At 46.6% G+C, this 25,950-nt stretch overlaps 1 protein-coding gene across 5 annotated transcripts in view; it reads right to left on the minus strand.

Annotated features, from left to right (window-relative positions):
- The window catches only part of CAMLG (calcium modulating ligand), a 134,022-nt gene continuing 108,072 nt past the window's right edge, over window positions 1–25,950 (minus strand). For all 5 annotated transcript variants that reach the window (XM_056516576.1, XM_056516575.1, XM_056516579.1 and 2 more), the window contains one exon: window positions 1–478. In XM_056516576.1, the coding sequence (XP_056372551.1) occupies window positions 287–478 (192 nt within the window). In that variant the 3' untranslated portion in view covers window positions 1–286. The remainder of the gene's footprint in view (window positions 479–25,950) is intronic.

Consider the following 25,950-nt stretch of genomic DNA (forward strand, 5'->3'; position numbering starts at 1 on the left):
ATGTTGACACATCCTATTTATTGTAGTCATTGGGTTGGTACATTCTTTGTTTTTTGTTGATATGATATTCTGAAGATACTTTCCAGTTACTATACAAACTGATATTTAAAACAAAAACAAATAAAACTTTGAGATACAAGGTAAATGTACATTAGGCAACAATTATTAGGGATACTGCTAATTCCCCAGCTATGTTAATGATGATAATGTATTTAGAATGTAGAAGAATAAATCATCCTGGACAAAAAGACAGTTTCTTTTGTGGAAAAAATGAATAATTATGGAATTATGGATCTTCATAGCCCAAAAAAATAAATACTTCATGACAGAAGATAAAGGTAAAGAAGTAAACACAGAGGTCAGTAAAAACATCCACCATCTTGCTGTATGTATCCAACGAGCGACTTATCACCTCAGATGGGATTCCAGACAAAAGAAGAGCTGCAGTAAGGACAGTTGTTTTAGTCTTCTTTTCACCCTTTAAAAAAAAGAAAGATGAAATATAACAAACGTTTTGGTACTTAAAACATGTCCTTACTTAACCCTTTCATGACCAGTGCAAAATTTCACATTTTGGAATGCTGCGTTGTTTGTCTTCTCCAATTATTTTTTTGTGGGACATATTTGGCTTTTAAATAATTTACAATCTGAGTAGATATCAATACATTTTGTAGGTCCTTTTAGAAAAAAAAAAAAGGTCAGAAATCCCAAAAAAATCCTTCCTGCCTCTTATCAGCCATAGGATTGCTGTGCCCCTGCCTCTGCTATCAGCCATAGGATTGCTGCTCCCCTGCTTCTGTTACCAACCACAAGACTGACGTTCTTCCTTTGCTACAAGCCACCAGATTTCAGTTCTCCTGCCTCTGCTGCCAGCCATAGGATTGCGGCTTTCCTACATCTACGACAAGCCATAGGATTTCCGTTCTCCTGCCTATGCTACCAGCCACAGGATTGCCACTCTACTGCCTCTGCTACCAGCCACAGGATTGCCACTCTACTGCCTCTGCTACCAGCCACAGGATTGCCACTCTACTGCCTCTACCAGCCATAGAATTGCTCTGCTCAATCTGAAGTTACCCAACTCTATTTATTCTCATCTTAAGGACCTACATGCTACCTGTTTGAACATTTTAAACCATTACACTATTATTTAGTCTTTTAGACACCATTTGCCTTGGTAATCAGTTATAGTACATGCTGCCTATTTTTGTGTAATGAATTGATATTGCAGGCTTCTTATAATTTATGTATTTCATTTTATATTGCTGTGTTAAGTCATCATCAATGTGAAACCAACTCTAAGACATGCGACTACAAAATGCAAAACACATAAGGGTAGCCAGAAAATGCATTGGAAAGTTACAGTGCTAAAAGCATGTATGTTTGTGGCTTGTTAGCATAAAGGAAATTTTTATTAACCATTTGATAGATGCCTGTCTCCTCTATTGCCCAGCAAGCATGTACACATAGAAGGACAGGCATTCACATTGTGGCTGGCAGCCTATTGTACTATAGTATTGCCAGACCCCCCCCCCCCCTTTTCCGGATAAATTACACGTCCCCTACTCTACAGAGAAATTCAAGAAGCTGAGCAGTAGAAAAAGGGGAACAAGTACATAAAATACAAATAAACAGCTGCAGTGAATGGCCTAACCAGCACCTAATCCTTAGATAAAGATGCTCAGGGCTGTTTATCAATTTTTCATGAAAGCTTAGTTAACTTTGTATTGCTCATCCTTTGCATTAGACACAGTCTGCACGTCGGTCATAATCATACAGATAGAGAAAACTTATTAAAATCACAATAACAGATAGACCTATTGAAGAATCAACTATAATTGATGACTGAGGGTGCTAATTTTTGGCGTATCAGTTGTCATCAGTTGTATGGCGTCTGACGTCCATTGTTTCTGGCACCAGACAGGGAAATGCTGCTGCCTTCCCCTGTCCAATGCAGTCTGGTGTGTCAAACCATCCGGCGTCAAAATTGAGAAGCTGGATGACTGAACGGTTCCATTGAAATGAATGGGGTCAGTCCTAGCATCAGTTTCCCTCCGGTGCACACCAAAGGGAAACTATGCCGGACATGTGTGAACCCAGCCTCACACATATTACAAACAAGTTCATGTCATGCAGGATGTCTGAAACTGGTGCAGGTGAAATTGGAAAGCTGTGCATTTTTTTCTCACTTATTTTCTATGTTTTACCTATATTTAAATTTTTATCTTGTTTAATTAACCTCTTCAGGACATAGGGCGTATGGATACGCCCTGCATCCCGAGTCCTTAAGGACCGAGGGCGTATCCATACGCCCGTGGGAATTTCCGTCCCCCACCGCTAGCCGGTTGGGGACCGGAGCCGGATGCCTGCTGAAATCGTTCAGCAGGCTTCCCGGCATATCGCCCAGGGGGGTCATTATGCCCCCCCATGTCGGCGATCGCCGCAGATCGCTGGACAATTCAGTCCAGCGATCTGCGGCGATTCCGGGTCAATCGGGTCTCCAGTGACCCGATGACCCGGAATTACTGGCTGTTCGGGGCCGTCTCTGACGGCCCCGAACAGCCAGACCCTGCAGGAGTGAGGTGGCACTGGTGCCACCTCACGATCGCCCTGATTCGTCGGCCGGATTACCGGCCGACCAATCAGGGCGCCTGCTGCGGGTGTCACTCCCGCACCCGCTCCGCCCCTCTTCTGGAGGACGTGAGCGGGTGCGGGACGTGCACCCCGGGTGCTGGGGACCCCGATCCCCGGCGCCCCTGTTGGGAACGGGGCCCCAGGAGCAGCTGCGGCGGCGGAGACGACCTGTGCGGCGAGGATCGTTGGAGGTGAGTGACAGCCTCCTGCTGTTGCTTAGCAACAGCTCCCAGCATGCAAAAAGGGCATGCTGGGAGCTGTAGTTATGCAACAGCAGGAGGCAGACCACCACAACTCCCAGCATTCCCTTATGGGCATGCTGGGACTTATGGTTTTGCAACAGCTGGAGGCACATTCTTTCTATGGAAAAGTGTACCTTCAGCTGTTGTATAACTACAACTCCCAGCTTGCACAAACAGCTAAAGTGCATGCTGGGAGTTGTAGTGGTGCATCTGCTGGTTGCATAACTACAACTCCCAGCATGCCCGTTGGCTGTCGGTGACTGCTGAGAGTTGTAGTTTTGCAACAGCTGAAGGCACACTGGTTGTGAAACTCAGAGTTTTTTTTTACCTAACTCAGTGTTTCACAACCGGTGTGCCTCCAGCTGTTGCAAACTACAACTCTCAGCAGTCACCGTACACCATGCACCGTACATGCTGGGAGTTGTAGTTTTGCAACAGCTGGAGGCACACTGGTTGTGAAACACTGAGTTAGGTCACAAACTCAGTGATACATAACCAGTGTGCCTACAGTTGTTGCAAAACTGCAACTCTCAGCAGTCACCGACAGCCAACGGGCATGCTGGGAGTTGTAGTTATGCAACAGCTGGATGTCCCCCCCAATGTGAACGTACAGGGTACACTCACATGGGCGGAGGATTACAGTAAGTATCTGGCTGCAAATTTGAGCTGCCGCAAACTTTCTGCTGCAGCTCAAATTGCCAGCGAGAAACTACTGTGAACCCCCGCCCGTGCGACTGTACCCTAAAAACACTACACTAACACAAAAAATAAAATAAAAAGTAAAAAACACTACATATACACATACCCCTACACAGCCCCCCTCCCCAATAAAAATGAAAAACGTCTGGTACGCCACTGTTTCCAGAACGGAGCCTCCAGCTGTTGCAAAACAACTCCCAGTATTGTCGGACAGCCGTTGACTGTCCAGGCATGCTGGGAGTTTTGCAACAGCTGGAGGCACCCTGTTTGGGAATCACTGGCGTAGAATACCCCTATGTCCACCCCTATGCAATCCCTAATTTAGGCCTCAAATGCGCATGGCGCTCTCACTTTGGAGCCCTGTCGTATTTCAAGGCAACAGTTTAGGGTCACATATGGGGTATCGCCGTACTCGGGAGAAATTGTGTTACAAATTTTGGGGGGTATTTTCTGCTTTTACCCTTTTTAAAAATGTAACATTTTTGGGAAAACAAGCATTTTAGGTAAAAAAAAATTTTTTTTTTACATATGCAAAAGTCGTGAAACACCTGTGGGGTATAAAGGTTCACTTAACCCCTTGTTACGTTCCCCGAGGGGTCTAGTTTCCAAAATGGTATGCCAAAAATTTGCGTTCAAAAAGCCAAATGTGACTCCTTCTCTTCCGAGACCTGTAGTGCGCCAGCAGAGCACTTTTCACCCCCATATGGGGTGTTTTCTGAATCGGGAGAAATTGGGCTTCAAAATTTTAGGGGTATTTTCTGCTATTACCCTTTTTAAAAATAATTTTTTGGGGGGAAAACAAGCATTTTAGGTAATTTTTTTTTTTTTTTTTTTTTACATTTGCAAAAGTCGTGAAACACCTGTGGGGTATTAAGGTTCACTTTATCCCATGTTACATTCCCCGAGGGGTCTAGTTTCCAAAATGGAATGCCATGTGGTTTTTTTTTGCTGTTCTGGCACCATAAGGGCTTCCTAAAGGTAACATGCCCCCCAAAAACCATTTCAGAAAAACGTACTCTCCAAAATCCCCTTGTCGCTCCTTCCCTTCTGAGCCCTCTACTGCGCCCGCCAAACACTTTACATAGACATATGAGGTATGTCCTTACTCGAGAGAAATTGGGCTACAAATACAAGTAAAAATGTTGTCCTTTTACCCCTTGTAAAATTTCAAAAATTGGGTCTACAAGAACATGTGAGTGTAAAAAATGAAGATTGTGAATTTTCTCCTTCACTTTGCTGCTATTCGTGTGAAACACCTAAAGGGTTAAAACGCTGACTGAATGTCATTTTGAATACTTTGGGGGGTGTAGTTTTTATAATGGGGTCATTTATGGGGTATTTATAATATGAAGACCCTTCAAATCCACTTCAAACCTGAACTGGTCCCTGAAAAATACTGAGTTTGAAAATTTTGTGAAAAATCGGAAAATTGCTGCTGACCGTTGAAGCCCTCTGGTGTCTTCCAAAAGTAAAAACACGTCAATTTTATTATGCAAACATAAAGTAGACATATTGTATATGTGAACCAAAAAAAATGTATTCGTAATATCCATTTTCCTTACAAGCAGAGAGCTTCAAAGTTAGAAAAATGCAAAATTTTCAAATTTTTCATCAAATTTACGGATTTTTCACCAAGAAAGGATGCAAGTATCGACAAAAATTTACCACTATGTTAAAGTAGAATATGTCACGAAAAAACAAACTCGGAATCAGAATGATAACTAAAAGCATTCCAGAGTTATTAATGTTTAAAGTGACAGTGGTCAGATGTGCAAAAAACGTTCCGGTCCTTAAGGCCAAAATGGGCTCCGTCCTGAAGGGGTTAAAGGTGTTTATTGTTCCTAACTACAAATGCACAGGTTAGCAGGGAATACATTTGTTATGTGTTCCCTGCTGTCCCCATATACAGACAATACCTGTGATCTAATTGTAACAGTCCATTAGATCACGGTTACAAGTAATCTGTATAGACAGGCATAGTGAGAAGATGCAGATCAAATGTTTTCTGCAAGCCTCCAGGTCCACTCTGCTGTGGAAAGCCCTGTGATGTCATTACTGACATCACAGGCTTTGTTTGTAACTGTTGGGAGCACAGCAGTCAGTATTAAACCCTTAAAGGGGTAGTCCAGTGGTGAAAAACTTATCCCCTATCCTAAGGATAGGGGATAAGTTTGAGATCGCGGGGGGTCCGACCGCTGGGGCCCCCTGCGATCTCTCTGTACGGGGCCCCGGCTCTCCGCCGAGATAGCGGGTGTCGACCCCCGCACGAGGCGGCGGCCGACACGCCCCCTCAATACATCTCTATGGCAGAGCCGGAGATTGCCGAAGGCAGCGCTTCGGCTCTGCCATAGAGTTGTATTGAGGGGGCGTGTCGGCCGCCGCCTCGTGCGGAGGTCGACACGCCCCCTTCCAGCGGGCTGTCGGGGCTCCGTACAGGAGATCGCGGGGGGCCCCAGGGGTCGGACCCCCCGCGATCTGCAACTTATCCCCTATCCTTAGGATAGGGGATAAGTTGCTCACCACTGAATCACCACTGGACTACTCCTTTAAGGACCCAGACATTTTACACTTCAGGACCCGGCCATTTTTTGCACATCTGACCACTGTCACTTTAAACATTAATAACTCTGTAATGCTTTTAGTTATCATTCTGATTCCGAGATTGTTTTTTCGTGACATATTCTACTTTAACATAGTGGTAAAATTTTGTGGTATCTTGCATCCTTTCTTGGTGAAAAATCCCAAAATTTGAAAATTTAGCATTTTTCTAACTTTGAAGCTCTCTGCTTGTAAGGAAAATGGATATTCCAAATAATTTTTTTTTATTCACATATACAATATGTCTACTCTATGTTTGCATCATAAAATTTACGTGTTTTTACTTTTGGAAGACACCAGAGGGCTTCAAAGTTCAGCAGCAATTTTCCAATTTTTCACAAAATTTCCAAACTCACAATTTTTCAGGGACCAGTTTAGGTTTGAAGTGGATTTGAAGGGTCTTCATATTAGAAATACCCCACAAATGACCCCATTATAAAAACTGCACCCCCCAAAGTATTCAAAATGACATTCAGTCAGCGTTTTAACCCTTTAGGTGTTTCACAGGAATAACAGCAAAGTGAAGGAGAAAATTCACAATCTCCATTTTTTACACTCGCATGTTCTTGTAGACCCAATTTTTGAATTTTTACAAGGGGAAAAAGGAGAAAATGTATACTTCAATTTGTAGCCCAATTTCTCTCGAGTAAGCACATACCTCATATGTCTATGTAAAGTGTTCGGCGGGCGCAGTAGAGGGCTCAGAAACGAAGGAGCGACAAGGGGATTTTGGAGAGTACGTTTTTTTTTAAATGGTTTTTGGGGGGCATGTTGCATTTAGGAAGCCCCTATGGTGCCAGAACAGCAAAAATCCCCCACATGGAATACCATTTTGGAAACTAGACTAGACATTTTTGCAAGGGTTAATAGCAGAAAATACCCCCCAAACATTGTAACCCCATATCTTCTGAGTATGAAGGTACCCCATAAGTTGACCTGAGGTGTACTATGGGTGAACTACAATGCTCAGAAGAGAAGGAGTCATATTTGGCTTTTTGAGAGCAAATTTTGCTTGGGGGCATGTCGCATTTAGGAACCCCCTATGGTGCCAGGACAGCAAAAAAAAAAAAAAACACATGGCATACCATTTTGGAAACTAGACCCCTTGTGGAACGTAACAACAAATAAAGTGAGCCTTAATACCCCACAGGGGTTTCACGACTTTTGCATACGTGAAAAAAAAAAAAAAAACACTAAAAGGTGTGTTTCCCCCCCAAATTTCACATTTTTTGCAAGGGTTAATAGCAGAAAATACCCCCCAAAATTTGTAACCACATCTCTTCTGAGTATGGAGGTACCCCATAAGTTGACCTGAAGTGCACTACGGGCGAACTACAATGCTCAGAAGAGGAGTCATATTTGGCTTTTTGAGAGCAAATTTTGCTCGGGGGGCATGTCGCATTTAGGAAGCCCATATGGTGCCAGGACAGCAAAATAACCCCCACATGGCATACCATTTTGGAAACTAGACCCCTTGAGGAATGTAACAAGGCGTAAAGTGAGCATTTACCCCCCACTGGTGTCTGTCATATCTTTGGAACAGTGGGCTGTACAACATTTTTAATTTGCACAGCCCACTGTTCCAAATATCTGTCAGACACCTGTGGGGTGTAAATTCTCACTGCACCCCTCATTACATTCCGTGAGGGGTGTAGTTTCCGAAATGGGGTCACATGTGGGTTTTTTTTTTTTTTTTTTGCGTTTGTCAAAACCGCTGTAACAATCAACCACCCCTGTGCAAATCACCTCAAATGTACATGGCGCACTCTCCCTTCTGGGCCTTGTTGTGCGCCCCCTGAGCACTTTGCGCCCACATATGGGGTATCTCCGTAGTCGGGAGAAATTGCGTTACAAATTTTGGGGGGCTTTTTCCCCCTTTACCTCTTGTCAAAATGAAAAGTATAGGACAACACCAGCATGTTAGTGTAAAAAGTTTATTTTTTTACACTAACATGCTGGTGTAGACCCCAACTTCCCCTTTTCATAAGGGGTGAAAGGAGAAAAAGACCCTTAAGATTTGTTAGTCAATTTCTCCCGAGTACGGCGATACCCCATATGTGACCCTAAACTGTTGCCTTGAAATACGACAGGGCTCCGAATTGAGAGCACCATGTGCATTTGAGGCCTGAATTAGGGATTTGCATAGGGGTGGACATAGGGGTATTCTACGCCAGTGATTCCCAAACAGGGTGCCTCCAGCTGTTGCAAAACTCCCAGCATGCCTGGACAGTCAACGGCTGTCCGGCAATACTGGGAGTTGTTGTTTTGCAACAGCTGGAGGCTCCATTTTGGAAAGAGTGGCGTACCAGACGTTTTTCATTTTTATTGGGGAGGGAGGGGGGCTGTGTAGGGGTATGTGTATATGTAGTGTTTTTTACTTTTTATTTTATTTTGTGTTAGTGTAGTGTAGTGTAGTGTTTTTAGGGTACAGTCACACGGGCAGGGGATTACAGCAAATTTCCTGCTGCGAGTTTGAGCTGCCGCACAAAATTTGCTGCATTGCAAACTTGCAGCCCGATACTCACTGTAAGCCCCTACAAATATGAATGTACCCTGTACATTCACAGGGGGGGGGACCTCCAGCTGTTGCAAAACTACAACTCCCAGCATGCACAGTCTCAGTGCATGCTGGTAGTTATAGTTTTGCAACAGCTGGAGGCACACGGATTGGGAAACACTGAGTTAGGAAACAATGTTTCCCAACCAGTGTGCCTCCAGCTGTTGCAAAACCACAACTCCCAAACATTCTCAGGCATGCTGGGAGTAGTAGTTCGGCAACATCTTTAGAGCCAGATGTTGCCGAACTACAACTCCCAGCATGCTTGGAGTTGTAGTTTTGCAACATCTGGAGGACTACAGTTTGCAGACCACTAATACAGTGGTTCCCAATCTGTGCCCTTCCAGATGTTGCAAAACTACAACTCCCAGTATGCCAAAACTGTCCAGGCATGCTGGGAGTTGTAGTTCTGAAACATCTGAAGGGCCAGATGTTACAGAACTACAACTCCCAGCATGCCTGGACAGTAAGGGCATGCTGAGGATGTGTAGTTTTGCAACATCTGGAAGGGCACAGTGGTCCAAAAACTGTGGACCTCCAGAAGTTGCAAAACTGCAACTCCCAGCATGCCCAGACGCCAAGGGCTGTCTGGGCATGCTGGGAGTTGTAGTTTACAGGGTCCCAATACAGGAATGCATGTCGCTTTACGGTAAAGGGCCCGACCGGGGCTGAAGATCTACTCACCTGTCGCCGCCGTCTTCATCGTCTGGATCCGGGTCTTCAGGGACGAGGTAAGTACCGGGGCCGGTCCCCAGCACTCCCCCGTCCCCCGCCGCGTCCTCCGGTCTTCCTCCCGTCCTCTCCGGACTTCAAGGGGCCGGGCAGGACGGGAGGAAGTAACCGCCTCCCCTCCTGCGATTGGTCGGTTAACTAATCGACGGATCGCAGGGAATAGGAGGAGGTGGCAGGCTTGCCACCTCGCTCCTATTCTTTAGCATGGTCCTGGCTGTCTGTGACAGCCGGGATCATGCGAAATTACCGGGTGGTCGGGTCCCAGAGACCCGATCAGCCCGGTATCGCCGCAGATCGCAAGGGCCCCCTCGGCGTTTGCCCTGGATGCCTGCTGAAGCATTTCAGCAGGCATCCGGTTCCGATCTCTGCCCGGCGAGCGGCAGAGACCGGAAAACGCCAGGACGTACGGGGACGTCCTGGGTCCTTAAAGCCCAGGGTGCGGGGACGTCCCCGTACGTCCTGGGTCCTTAAGAGGTTAAAGACGGCCGTCACGAGGGGGCGGGCGTGACGTCACGAGGGGCGGCCCTGAACACGGAAGCCCGCACGAGCGTTCGGAACAATAAACTTCCGGATGCTGAGGAGCGGAGCTTACGAAGCAGGGCAGTGGAGTACCCCTTTAAGGAGGGTTGACCTACAAAGCAAAGTTGGTAAACTCAGACGTACACCATATACACATATGTAAAAGAGTACATATGCTGTTTTTAGGCTAAATTACCTCCATCCCTGTACTGTACTTCTCCTCCATTGATCTGATAATTTCCTGGTTTCCTCTTTGAGCTCTGTTCCCCTCCCAGGTAACTGAGCACACACTTTCCCACAATTCCCCTTGCTTATATGTGCAGTGGAGACCAGCTTTCATTACTTTCAGGAGACTGCAGTTCAACTGGGCAAATGTGACCACCTTAGTGGGTCCTCAGTGGGTCATAACCAAGGACAATAGTTATCAAAGAAATGAAGGCACATGTGGGATTACTATGTCTACATCTTTGATGAATCATGTAAAATGAATCATATTTGAAATAAACAATCTTTTCTAAAAATGTGTGGCTTCAATTCTATTTTTCTTAACCTGTTGGGGTCCCAGGACATACCTGTGCATCCTTGCCATCTGATACTTGGTGCATCGGGACGTAAATATGCATTCAGAGTCCGGTCCTGGCTATGATGCGAGCATATGAGCTCCCCTCACTTCATAGACCACTGATGTCTGCCATTACTGGCAGGTCCCTCGCTTCAAATAGCAGCTGGGGTACCGCCAGTAACCATTAACTATTCAGAGTAAACATGGTATCTCAAGTATGGGGTAGGCAAATGGAAACTCATCGGATCACCCGCTGTGCAATCGCTAGGGTCCAGTGAGTAAAGATGGCCGCCAGAGCTCCTCGCACCTGCTCCAGGTGGTCTTCGTTTCAATAAATGTGAATAAGCCATAGGGGCTTATAGAAAAATGTAATTCCCACTTTTACAAAATAAAATAATGTAAAACAAAAATAAAAAAAATCACTTACCCGGTAATCTGTTTTTCATTAGCTCATGACAGCACCCTTGGAGTGGACCTCCCACCGCAGGACAGGAAACCTCGGAATATAAAATGGGACACGCTTCTCCACACCTCAGTTCACTCCAAAGGAGCCAGTAACACGAAAAAAAAATGTCATTCTCTAAATTTTTCTGTTTAGGGCGGGATAAATGAGGGGGTGCTTTCATGAGCTAATGAAAAACAGATTACCAGATAAGTAATCTATCTTTACCTAATCGTAAGTAACCAATCAGGGTGGGACAACCACCTGAAGGACTTTACGTCCAAAGGAAAGATCAGAAACAGGATTTAATTACTACCTATAGTGTTTTAAGAAAGTATGTTTTGAGGGCCAGAGGCTTCAGCCTTCTCGGCCCAGGAAGAAGCCAATGCTCTGCTAGAGGGAGCTGAAAAAAAGGAAAGTGGATCCTGATTCCTTGAAGCTAAAGTAATTGATGCCCTGATCCATTTACTAATAGATGGTTTAGAAGCAGTCTTTCCTTTGTTAGGGCCAGAAAATTGGACTAAAAGATTTTCTGTAGAACGAAAAGTCCTTAGTAGAGTCCAGATACTTTAGGAGGCATCTTCTGTCATCAAGTTTATGGAACTTAATTTCACCTTCATGTCTCAGCTCATCACAAAAAGAGGGAAGAATAATCTCCTGAGATTTAAGAAACTCTGAGACCACTTTTGGCAGAAAAGATGGTAACGTTCTCATTACTACTCCGTCATCTAATATCTTGGTATAAGGAGGAAAGGCAGAGAGCGCTTGTAATTCTACCCTCCTAGCCATTGTTATAGCCAAGAGGAAGCAGGGTGTTGCTCTTGAGGGTGAGCAACTTATATGACAATTGTAGTGGTACCGTTTTAGATGTGCCTGGGCCTCAAAAATAAACAAAATAAACTCATTCATACCTTCCTACGAGCCCCAGTTGGTCCGACACAGGCCTCACGGTCCGGCAGTGCTGACGTCATTCCACTTCTTGGGGACGGGGACGCCTCAGAGCCGTCGGCGTATCACCGGCCGTAGCGATGTCCCGCCCCGGCTGGTGATAGGCTGAGCCCACTGTCATGTAAGGAGCTCTGGCCGGCTTCTTACATGATAGTGGGCTCAGCCAATCACCGTGAGGCCTGTGCCGGACCAACGGGGGTTCGTAGGAAAGTATGAATTAGTTTATTTTGTTTATTTTTGAGGCCTGGGCACGGGCATATTTAAAACGGTACCACTACAGTTGTCCTTTAATGGAGATAAAATCCAGAGATTTGAATGGTTGTCCTGATAAGGCATCTAACACCAGATTTAAGTTCCAAGGGGGGAACGGTAGGTCTTGATAGAGGATTTAATCTTGTAGCCACAGAAATAAAACGTTTAACTAAGATGTTATCTGCTAACTTGCAGTTAAAAAAGTAACTTGCTCTTTCTGAGTGTTGCTGTGTAAGAGTGGGCTTGAAAGAGGAGTTTCAAAAACAGTGAATATCTGTTGTGCGGAGTGAATCTGTGGAGTGGGTGTGTCTGCCTATAGTCTTTATTCATATTTTGGGTAAGTCTTTTTCTCTTGCACATAGTGGGATAACTGTTAGAGTTTAAACACCCTTTTTCTGCTTTTTTTTTTCTCTTTTTCTCTATTCCACCTCTAGGGGGAGTACTTGATTGGGCACAGGTGTATAAATCTTAGCATGGGACTCTTTATTGAGCTTGCTCTTTCTGAGTGTTGTTGTGTAAGAGTGGGCTTGAAAGAGGAGTTTCAAAAACAGGAGTTTAAAAGCAGGAGGTTGAGATCATGGTGAGTTTTAATTTCTGAACCCACAAGGTCTACAAAAAATTTGACTGTCCGTTTTTGCCTATACATTTGTGAAATCCCCATAACTAGATAGCCTCCATGTTGGAAAATGCAGTCCGGTGTACATCCTGCGCGATGTATGCAATCCTTGAGCAGCAGTTCGAGGGTGCATACTGCTGTGTGAGATGTGAGCGAGTTGTTCATTTGGAAGCCCAGATCCTGGATCTAGAGGAACAGCTTGCAACATTGAGATGCATTGACAACCCAGAGGGGAGTCTCCTGCTCACTGAGCAGGTACTCTCTGGGGTAGAGGTGGGAGAGGATAGTGGGACGGAGGTGCAGGACAGTCAGGCAGTTAGCTGGGTTACAGTTAGAAAGCGGGGTAGGGGAAAAGTGTCAGGGAGGCTAATCCTGAACTGGCACACCCCAACAAGTTTGCCCGCTTGGCAGATGAGGGGGGATGCCATTAACCTCTTCAGGACATAGGGCGTATGGATACGCCCTGCATCCCAAGTCCTTAAGGACCGAGGGCGTATCCATACGCCCGTGGGAATTCCGGCCCCCACCGCTAGCCGGTTGGGGACCGGAGCCGGATGCCTGCTGAAATCGTTCAGCAGGCATCCCGGCATATCGCCCAGGGGGGTCATTATGTCCCCCCATGTCGGCGATCGCCGGGTCAATCGGGTCTCCAGTGACCCGGAATTACTGGCTGTTCGGGGCCGTCTCTGACGGCCCCGAACAGCCAGAGCCTGCAGGGGTGAGGTGGCACTGGTGCCACCTCACGATCGCCCTGATTCGTCGGCCGGATTACCGGCCGACCAATCAGGGCGCCTGCTGCGGGTGTCACTCCCGCACCCGCTCCGCCCCTCTTCCGGAGGACGTGAGCGGGTGCGGGACGTGCACCCCGGGTGCTGGGGACCCCGATCCCCGGCGCCCCTGTTGGGATCGGGGCCCCAGGAGCAGCTGCGGCGGCGGAGACGACGAGGGACTGACCTGTGCGGTGAGGATCGTTGGAGGTGAGTGACAGCCTCCTGCTGTTGCTTAGCAACAGCTCCCAGCATGCAAAAAGGGCATGCTGGGAGCTGTAGTTATGCAACAGCAGGAGGCAGACCACCACAACTCCCAGCATTCCCTTATGGGCATGCTGGGACTTATGGTTTTGCAACAGCTGGAGGCACATTCTTTCTATGGAAAAGTGTACCTTCAGCTGTTGTATAACTACAACTCCCAGCTTGCACAAACAGCTAAAGTGCATGCTGGGAGTTGTAGTGGTGCATCTGCTGGTTGCATAACTACAACTCCCAGCATGCCCGTTGGCTGTCGGTGACTGCTGAGAGTTGTAGTTTTGCAACAGCTGAAGGCATACTGGTTGTGAAACTCAGTTTTTTTTTACCTAACTCAGTGTTTCACAACCGGTGTGCCTCCAGCTGTTGCAAACTACAACTCTCAGCAGTCACCGTACACCATGCACCGTACATGCTGGGAGTTGTAGTTTTGCAACAGCTGGATGTCCCCCCCAATGTGAACGTACAGGGTACACTCACATGGGCGGAGGATTACAGTAAGTATCTGGCTGCAAGTTTGAGCTGCCGCAAACTTTCTGCTGCAGCTCAAATTGCCAGCGAGAAACTACTGTGAACCCCCGTCCGTGTGACTGTACCCTAAAAACACTACACTACACTACCACAAAAAATAAAATAAAAAGTAAAAAACACTACGTATACACATACCCCTACACAGCCCCCCTCCCCTCCCCAATAAAAATGAAAAACGTCTGGTACGCCACTGTTTCCAGAACGGAGCCTCCAGCTGTTGCAAAACAACTCCCAGTATTGTCGGACAGCCGTTGACTGTCCAGGCATGCTGGGAGTTTTGCAACAGCTGGAGGCACCCTGTTTGGGAATCACTGGCGTAGAATACCCCTATGTCCACCCCTATGCAATCCCTAATTTAGGCCTCAAATGCGCATGGCGCTCTCACTTTGGAGCCCTGTCGTATTTCAAGGCAACAGTTTAGGGCCACATATGGGGTATCGCCGTACTCGGGAGAAATTGTGTTACAAATTTTGGGGGGTATTTTCTGCTTTTACCCTTTTTAAAAATGTAAAATTTTTGGGAAAACAAGCATTTTAGGTAAAAAAAAATTTTTTTTTTTTACATATGCAAAAGTCGTGAAACACCTGTGGGGTATAAAGGTTCACTTAACCCCTTGTTACGTTCCCCGAGGGGTCTAGTTTCCAAAATGGTATGCCATGTGGGTTTTTTTTTGCTGTCCTGGCACCATAGGGGCTTCCTAAATGCGGCATGCCCCCAGAGAAAAATTTGCGTTCAAAAAGCCAAATGTGACTCCTTCTCTTCTGAGACCTGTAGTGCGCCAGCAGAGCACTTTTCACCCCCATATGGGGTGTTTTCTGAATCGGGAGAAATTGGGCTTCAAATTTTTAGGGGTATTTTCTGCTATTACCCTTTTTAAAAATAAAATTTTTTTGGGAAAACAAGCATTTTAGGTAAAAATTTTTTTTTTTTACATTTGCAAAAGTCGTGAAACACCTGTGGGGTATTAAGGTTCACTTTATCCCATGTTACATTCCCCGAGGGGTCTAGTTTCCAAAATGGTATGCCATGTGTTTTTTTTTTGCTGTTCTGGCACCATAAGGGCTTCCTAAAGGTAACATGCCCCCCAAAAACCATTTCAGAAAAACGTACTCTCCAAAATCCCCTTGTCACTCCTTCCCTTCTGAGCCCTCTACTGCGCCCGCCGAACACTTTACATAGACATATGAGGTATGTGCTTACTCGAGAGAAATTGGGCTACAAATACAAGTAAAAATTTTGTCCTTTTACCCCTTGTAAAAATTCAAAAATTGGGTCTGCAAGAACATGTGAGTGTAAAAAATGAAGATTGTGAATTTTCTCCTTCACTTTGCTTCTATTCCTGTGAAACACCTAAAGGGTTAAAACGCTGACTGAATGTCATTTTGAATACTTTTGGGGGTGTAGTTTTTATAATGGGGCCATTTATGGGGTATTTCTAATATGAAGACCCTTCAAATCCACTTCAAACCTGAACTGGTCCCTGAAAAATACTGAGTTTGAAAATTTTGTGAAAAATCGGAAAATTGCTGCTGACCGTTGAAGCCCTCTGGTGCCTTCCAAAAGTAAAAACACGTCAATTTTATGATGCAAACAAAAGTAGACATATTGTATATGTGAACCAAAAAAAAAAATATATTCGTAATATCCATTTTCCTTACAAGCAGAGAGCTTCAAAGTTAGAAAAATGCAAAATTTTCAAATTTTTCATCAAATTTACGGATTTTTCACCAAGAAATGATGCAAGTATCGACAAAAATTTACCACTATGTTAAAGTAGAATATGTCACGAAAAAACAATCTCGGAATCAGAATGATAACTAAAAGCATTCCAGAGTTATTAATGTTTAAAGTGACAGTGGTCAGATGTGCAAAAAACGCTCCGGTCCTTAAGGCCAAAATGGGCTCCGTCCTGAAGGGGTTAAAGAGCTTGCAGAACTGCAGCAGGATACTGCCTCTGACCATCATGGGGGTTTCTGCTCCAGTAAGGAGGGAGGGAGGAATGCAGGGGAGGCCAGACAGGTACTAGTGGTGGGGGACTCAATTATAAGGAAGACAGACAGGGTGATCTGGCACAAAGACCGGGATCGCCGAACAGTGTGTTGTCTGCCTGGCGCACGAGTTCGGCACATCGTGGATCGGGTTGACAGGTTGCTGGGAGGGACTGGAGAGGACCCAGCAGTCATGGTACATATTGGCACCAATGACAAAGTAAGAGGTAGGTGGAGTGTCCTTAAAAATGATTTCAGGGACTTAGGCCGCAAGCTTAAGGCAAGGACCTCCAAGGTAGTATTTTCTGAAATAATGCCAGTACCACGAGCCACACCAGAGAGGCAGTAGGAGATTAGGGAGGTAAACAAGCGGCACAGAAGCTGGTGTAGAAAGGAGGGGTTTGGGTTCAAGGAGAACTGGGCCGACTTCACTGTCGGCTACCGGCTCTACCGTAGGGACAGGCTGCACCTCAATGGGGAGGGTGCAGCTGTGCTTGGAGCAAAGATGGCTAGAAGGGGGTGAAGAGTGTTTAAACTAGGGACTTGGGGGGAGGGAACCTACAGCAAAGAGGGGGAAGATAGTGTAGATAGAGAGGGGGGACTTAATAATGTACCTGGGGGTGGAGCGGAGGGAGTGGTGAGAATAGTTAATAGGAATAGGCTTCATAGGAAAATAAAACTTACACCCTTGAATCCCATTAACCCCAATAACATAAAGGATGGAAATGTAAAGTGTATGTTCACAAATGCCAGAAGCCTAGCAAATAAAATTGGGGAGCTTGAGGCCTTGATACTGGAGGAACATATTGATATAGTTGGGGTCACTGAGACATGGCTGGACTCCTCGCATGACTGGGCTGTCAATCTACAGGGGTTTACATTGTTTACATTGATAGAATGAACAGAAAAGGTGGTGGAGTCTGTCTGTATGTAAGAAGTGGTATGAAAGTCAGTGTGAACGATGCCATAGTGTGTGATGATTCTGAGGATGTGGAATCACTGTGGGTAGAATTACAAAGGGAGGGAAATACTGAAAAAATAATATTTGGTGTAATCTACAGACCCCCTAATATCACTGAAGAGATAGGTCGGCTGCATAAACAAATAGAGAGGGCCGCCCGGGCAGGTAAAGTGGTAATAATGGGAGATTTTAACTATCCAGATATAGATTGGGGTCCGGGGTTGGCTAAAACTACAAAGGGGCGACAATTCCTAAATTTAGTGCAGGATAATTTTATGGGCCAGTTTGTGGAGGACCCAACAAGAAGTGATTCCTTGTTGGATCTGATCATTTCCAACAACGCAGAGCTGGTTGGTAATGTAACTGTGCGGGAAAACCTTGGTAATAGCGACCACAATATAGTTACTTTTGACTTAAAATGTAGAAAACAAAGACAGGCGGGGAAGGCAAAAACATATAACTTGAAAAAGGCAAACTTCCCTGGGCTGAGAGCTGCACTACAGGACATAGACTGGGGGGAGGTGTTCTCAAATACTGATACAAAAGGTAAATGGGACATCTTTAAATCAACTCTAAATAACTATACAGCTAAATATATACCAAAGGGGAACAAATATAAACTATTAAAACTAAATCCTACATGGCTGACAAATGATGTTAAAAGAGCAATAAACAACAAAAAATAGCTTTTAAAAAATACAAATCTGATGGGTCAGCTATAACATTTAAACAGTACAAGGAGCTTAATAAAATCTGTAAAAATTTAATAAAAACAGCAAAAATTCAAAATGAGAGACAAGTGGCCAAAGAAAGCAAAACTAATCCTAAATATTTTTTTAGATGTATAAATGCAAAAAAAAACAAGGACAGAGCATATAGGACCCCTTAATAATGATAATGGGGAGGTTGTCACAGGCGATAAAGAGAAAGCAGAGCTACTGAATGGATTCTTAAGTTCTGTATATACTAGGGAAGAAGGAGCTGACATTGGCCAGGTCAGTGCTGGTAACACATCATGTAATGTACTGAACTGGCTTAATGTAGAAATGGTACAAGGTAAGTTAAGTAATATAAATGTAAGCAAATCTCCAGGGCCAGATGGATTGCACCCAAGAGTTCTTAGAGAACTAAGTTCAGTAATATCTGTACCCCTGTTCATGATATTTAGAGATTCACTGGTGTCTGGTATTGTGCCAAGGGACTGGCGCAAGGCGAATGTGGTGCCAATCTTCAAAAAGGGCTCTAGGTCTTCCCCAGGAAACTATAGACCGGTAAGTTTAACGTGCATTGTGGGTAAATTGTTTGAAGGACTTATAAGGGATTACATGCAGGAATACATAGGGGATAATTGTATTATAAGTGATAGCCAGCATGGGTTTACTAAGGATAGAAGTTGTCAAACCAATCTAATTTGCTTTTATGAAGAAGTGAGTAGAAGCCTTGACAGAGGAATGGCTGTGGATATAGGGTTTCTGGATTTTGCTAAAGCGTTTGATACTGTCCCTCATAGACGTCTGACAGGTAAGTTAAGGTCTTTGGGTTTGGAAACTTTAGTTTGTAACCGGATTGAACACTGGCTCATGGATCGTACCCAGAGAGTGGTGGTCAATGATTCGTACTCTGATTGGTCCCCAGTTATTAGTGGTGTACCCCAAGGTTCTGTACTGGGCCCGCTGTTGTTTAATTTATTTATCAATGATATAGAGGATGGCATTAACAGCTCTGTTTCTATCTTTGCAGATGACACCAAGCTTTGTAGCACGGTACAGTCTATAGAGGATGTGTATAGGTTACAAGATTACTTGGATAGACTAAGTGTCTGGGCATCCACTTGGCAAATGAGGTTCAATGTGGATAAATGTAAAGTTATGCATCTGGGTACTAATAACATGCATGTGTCTTATGTCTTAGGGGGGATTAAACTGGCAGAGTCACTGGTAGAGAAGGATCTGGGTGTAATTGTAGATCACAGACTACAGAATAGCATGCAATGTCAGGCTGCTGCTTCCAAGGCCGGCAGGATATTGTCATATAAAAAGAGGCATGGACTCGAGGGACAGGGACATAATACTCCCCCTTTACAAAGCATTGGTACGGCCTCATCTGGAATATGCTGTTCAGTTTTGGGCACCAGTCCATAAAAGGGACACTGTGGAGCTGGAAAGGGTGCAGAGACGCGCAACTAAACTAATATGGGGCATGGAACATCTTAGCTATGAGGAGCGATTAAAGGAGTTACAATTGTTTAAGGGAACCAATAATCAGATTTTACCCTATATAACGCTTGGCAAAGCGTTATATAGGGTAAAATCTTTATTTTCACCATTCCCGGGGGATGCTCCTGCCCCCAGGGATGGTGAAGATATGACGTTATATACTGGTCACCGCCGCCGCCGTAAGTAGTCCTCTGGGCGGGGAGCTCTTCATCTACTCCCATTCTTCGGCCGGGAGCGACGCCACCTCCGCTTGATTGATGGGCCGCGTCATCGATCTGCTCCGTCTGTTCAGTGAGCGGAACAATGACGCGGCCCATCAATCAAGCGGAGGGGGCGTCGCTGCCGGCCGAAGAACGGGAATAGGTGAGTGGAGTTCCCCGCCCAGGTGACTACTTACGGCGGCGGCGGTGACTAGTTTATAACTTCATATCTTCACCATCCCTGGGGGCAGGAGTGTCCCCCGGGGATGGTGAGGACAACAATTTTACTCTACATAACGCTTTACGAAGCATTATATAGGGTAAAATCTGATGATTGGTTCCCTTTAGTCTTGAGAAGAGACGTTTAAGGGGGGATATGATAAATGTATATAAGTATATTAATGGCCCATGCAAAAAATATGGAGAAAAACTGTTCCAGGTTAAACCCCCCCCAAAGGACGAGGGGGCACTCCCTCCGTCTGGAGAAGAAAAGGTTTAGTCTCAAGGGGCGACACGCCTTCTTTACCATAAGAACTGTGAACTTATGGAACAGTCTACCTCAGGAACTGGTCACAGCAGGAAAATTTAACAGCTTTAAAACAGGGTTAGATACATTCCCGGAACAAAATAACATTAATGCTTATGAATATAAAATATCATCCCTTCCCCAATATCGCACCACACCCCGACCCTTCAATTCCCTGGTTGAACTTGATGGACGTATGTCTTTTTTCAACCGTACTAACTACCGTATTTATCGGGGTATACCACGCACCGGCCTATAACACGCACCCTCATTTTACCAAGGATATTTGGGTAAAAAAAAGTTTTTCTCCCAAATATCCATGGTAAAATGAGGGTGCGTGTGTGCGCGTGTATACCCCGATACATCCCCAGGAAAGGCAGGGGAGAGAGGCCGTCGCTGCCCACTTCTCTCTCCCTGCTTTTCCTGGGGTCTAGAGCGCTGCTGCCGGCCCTTCTCTCCCCCTGGCTATCGGCGCCGCTGCCTGTTCTGTCCCCCTGACTATCGGTACCGGCGCCCCATTGCCGGCGCCGATAGCCAGGGGGAGAGAAGGGGCAGCGGGACCCATTGCCGGCGCCGCTGCCCCGTTGCCTCCCCCCATCCCCGGTGGCATAATTACCTGGGTCGGGTCCGCGCTGCTCCAGGCCTCCGGCGTGCGTCCCCTGCGTCGTTGCTATGCACGGTGCGGCGCACTGACGTCATGCGCCGCGCCGTGCAGCGCATAGCAACGACGAAGGGGACGCACGCCGGAGGCCTGCTGCAGCGCGGACCCGACCCAGGTAATTATGCCACCGGGGATGGGGGGAGGCAACGGGGCAGCGGCGCCGGCAATGGGTCCCGCTGCCCCTCCTCTCCCCCTGGCTATCGGCGCCGGTACCGATAGTCAGGGGGACAGAACGGGCAGCGGCGCTGATAGCCAGGGGGTGAGAAGGGCCGGCAGCAGGGCTCTAGACCCCAGGGAAGGCAGGGGGAGAGAAGCGGGCAGCGACGGCCTCTCTCCCCCTACCTTTCCTGGGGCAGTATCAGCGTATAACACGCACATAGACTTTAGGCTAAAAATTTTAGCCTAAAAAGTGCGTGTTATACGCCGATAAATACGGTATGTAACTAAGAGCTGAAATTTGTACTTTAAGGGTACTAGGACTTAGCTCCTTATCGAGGCCTAACTGGAGGAAATGAAGGATTTGAGGGACATTAGGATCTCCCAATGGATCAACTGTAGGTCCTACTACTCTTAAGAAAGCTCTCCATGTTCTTAGGTATATGGTGGATGTTACGTCTTTCCTACTTGCAAGTAAGGTGTTTCTTACTTAGTCAGATAGGCCTCTAGCTTTAAGAATTAACCTCTCAGCATCCAGGCTGTTAGATGAAGGTGAGCTGACTGAGGATGATGAACTGGTCCCTGGTACAGTAGATCCTCCCTGTCTGGAAGAACCCATGGTTGTGAGACTGACATTGTCCTTAGCAAGGTAAACCAGGGCCTTTGTGGCCAGAAGGTCGCTATCAATAGCACTAAGGCTCTGTCCTGTCTTATCTTTTTCAAGATCCGGGAGATAAGGCGAAGACGTAGGAAAGCGTACCCTTTTTCTCTTCCCCAGTCCTGAGAGAAGGTGTCTACTGCTGTTGGATAAGCCAGAGGGTTGAGAGAATAGAACCTGTGATTTTTCCTGTTATTTCTGGAAGTAAAGAGATCAATGGAGAATTTTCCAAACCTTTCCTCTATTATTGCAAATATCTCCTTTTTTAGACACCATTCGGACTGAAGAAGATGAACTCTGCTCAGGAAGTCTGCCACCTTGTTGTCTTCCCCTTTAAGATGAACCGTCGTGAGAGATGCCAGCCTGGCTTCTGCTAGGGACAGGGGCGGACACAGACAACAGAGGGCCCCTGTGCAAAGAATGTGCCTGGGCCCCCCCCCCCCCCCAAAAAAAAAGTAATATGCCATAAAATTGCACTGCAACTCACATTAATCTGCATTAGATAGGCAGCAGTTCCCCCACATTAGGTAGCATAGATTCCCCACATTAGGTAGCATATATTCCCCACATTAGGTAGCATTGCATAGTTTCCCCACATTAGGTAACATAGCATAATTTCCCCACATTAGGTAGCGTAGCATATATTCCCCACATTAGGTAGCGCAGCATATATTTCCCACATTAGGTAGCGTAGCATAGATTCCCTACATTAGGTAGCGTAGCCCCACATTAGGTAGCGTAGCATAGCATATATTCCCCACATTAGGTAGCATGGCATAGATTCCCCACATTAGGTAGCGTAGCATATATTCCCCACATTAGGTAGTGTAGCAAAGATTCCCCACATTAGGTAGCATAGCATATATTCCCCACATTAGGTAGCATAGATTCCCCACATTAGGTAGCATAGCATATATTCCCCACATTAGGTAGCATAGATTCCCCACATTAGGTAGCATAGCATATATTCCCCACATTAGGTAGCATAGATTCCCCACATAAGGTAGCGTAGCATAACCCCAACAAACACACACACACACACACACTCTCACTCACCCACACACTCTTACCTGGCCTGCACTACTTACATTTGCCCATGGGGACTTCCTGGCAGAGGTGCGCGCTATAAGTGACATCATTGCACGCTCTGCGCTGGACGTCAGCGTCCAGGTGCTTGCGATGACGTCACTCACTGCACGCACCTCAGCCAGGAAGTCCCCATGGGCAGATGTAAGTAGCAGTTTAGTGACTGGGCAAGACTGGTTTCCCTGTCATATGTGCACTGGCAGGGCTGCCATCAGAAATTTCGGGGCCCCTTACACAACTCAAGGCCTGAGACCCCCACCGATCACCTCGGTTGAAGTGGTTCTCCAGCTGTTGGAAAGCTAAAACTCCCATCATGTCTGGAGAGCATCAGGCAATGGGAGTTGTAGTTTTGTAACAGCTGAAGAGACACAGATTGGACACAGTTTTACCCATCATCACTGCAGAACTTACAAGTGACTACAGCTCTGATGGGACAGTCATAAGAACACACAATGATGTCAGTGACCTGAGTGACGTCTTCTTTTCTTCTTCATCTCGTCCAGAGACCAGGTCTTCCCCCAGCTCCATCTTCTCTGCAGAGTCTGACATGCAGACATCATTGGCTCCTCACTGTCAGCAGATCCTCATCCTCTGCATGAAGACAATAATCATTATAACCTTGCCAGAAAGTGTAACCTAAATAAAATACTGCCCCACACTGTACCCTGAATATAATACTGCTATACACTGTACCCACTAAATATAATCCTGCCACACACTGTACCCTGAATATAATCCTGCCACACACTGTACCATGAATAGCATACTGCCATACACTGTACCCACTAAATATAATACTGCTATTCACTGTACCCACTAAATATAATACTGCCCCACACAGTACCCTAAATAAAATACTGTCACACACTGTACCCTAAATAAAATACTGCCCCACACTGTACCCTAAATATAATATTGCCAGACACTGTAACCTGAATACAATACTGCTGTACACTGTACCCACTAAATATAATACTGCTATACACTGTAACCTGAATATAATACTGCCACACACTGTACTCCGAATATAATACTGCCACACATTGTACCCACTAAATATAATATTGCCACACACTGTACCCTGAATATAATACTGCTATACACTGTACCCTGAATATAATAATACTATACACTGTACCCTGAATATAATACTGCTACACACTGTGCCCACTAAATATAATCCTGCCACACACCGTACCCTGAATATAATAATGCTATACACTGTAACCTGAGTATAATACTGCTATACACTGTACCCACTAAATATAATCCTGCCACACACTGTACCCTGAATATAATACTGCTATACACTGTACCCACAAAATATAATCCTGCCACACACTATACCCACTAAATATAATACCTCTTATCCTCTGTGTCCTCATCATTCCTCATCACCCCCATAACCCCTGCCAAACCTCTCCTCAACACTACTATAACCACCCCCGCACCTCTCCTCATCATTACTATAACCCCCCACACCTCTCCTCATCACTACTATAACCCCCCCCCACACCTCTCCTCATCACTACTATAACCCCCGCACCTCTCCTCATCACTACTATAACCCCCCCACACACCTCTCCTCATCACTACTATAACCCCCCCACACACCTCTCCTCATCACTACTATAACCCCCCCACACACCTCTCCTCATCACTACTATAACCCCCCCACACACCTCTCCTCATCACTACTATAACCCCCCCCCACACACCTCTCCTCATCACTATTATAACCCCCGCACCTCTCCTCATCACTATTATAATGCCCCCTGCATATCTCACCACCCCCATAACAACCCCCTGCACCTCTCTTCACCCCCATAACACCCTCCTGCACCTCTCATCACCCCATAACACCCCCCCCCTCATCACCCCCATAACACCCCCTGCATCTCTCATCACTCCCATAACACCCCCTGCATCTCTCATCACCCCCATAACCCCCCCTGCATCTCTCATCACCCCCATAACCCCCCTGCACCTCTCATCACCCCCATAACCTCCCCATGCACCTTTCATCCCCCCATAACACCCCCTGCACCTCTCATCCCCCCCCATAACACCCCCCTGCACCTCTCATTACCCCCATAACCCCCCCTGCATTTCTCATCACCCCCATAACCTCCCCATGCACCTTTCATCCCCCCATAACACCCCCTGCACCTCTCATCCCCCCCATAACACCCCCCTGCACCTCTCATTACCCCCATAACCCCCCCTGCATCTCTCATCACCCCCATAACCCCCCTGCACCTCTCATCACCCCCATAACCTCCCCATGCACCTTTCATCCCCCCCATAACACCCCCTGCACCTCTCATCCCCCCCCATAACACCCCCCTGCACCTCTCATTACCCCCATAACACCCCCTGCACCTCTCATTACCCCCATAACCCCCTGCACCTCTCATCACCCCCATAACCTCCCCATGCACCTCTCATCACCCCCATAACCTCCCCATGCACCTTTCATCCCCCCATAACACCCCCTGCACCTCTCATTACCCCCATAACCCCCCCCCCTCTCATCACCCCTATAACACCCCAAGCACCAGTTCCCCTGCACCTCTCATCACCATTGTAGTCTGCAAACAACATAGCCCCCATCCAACCCCCCCCCCCCCCCACACACACACACACCCCGTTCACTTACTCTGCCGGGGTTCGGTGCAGCTGCTGCTCCTGTCAGAGTGTCACTGCACGGGGAGGATCCGTCGGGAGGCTGCTGGACTGGAGATCGCGCCGGGACAGGTCAGGTGACTGGAGTAGACGTGCGTGCCTGCGCGGGGCACGTCGACTCCCATCAGCCCCTGGCCTGTCCGGCCCTGCCGTACTTCTTAAGGGGCCCGCGCCCTAGAAAGAGCGGGCCTCATAGTCCTGCGGGCCCCCCAGACTATGAGGCCCGGTCATAGTTCTGACGGGTACCCAGCCAGGAGTCAGTGAGTGACAGTCGCAGTCACTCACTGACTAGCCGGAAAAAAAAAAGTACATGGACGTCCGGGCCTCCCTGAAGCTCCGGGCCATATACAAGTGTATGGGTTTACCCCCTGATGGCGGCCCTGTGCACTGGGTCCGATGGTAGGACCGGCCCAGCGTGTGAGGGCGGGCCGGGCCCCCTCCCACGCTGGGCCCCTG

Source organism: Hyla sarda, chromosome 4 (genome assembly GCF_029499605.1).
Source record: "Hyla sarda isolate aHylSar1 chromosome 4, aHylSar1.hap1, whole genome shotgun sequence".
NCBI lineage: Eukaryota > Metazoa > Chordata > Amphibia > Anura > Hylidae > Hyla > Hyla sarda.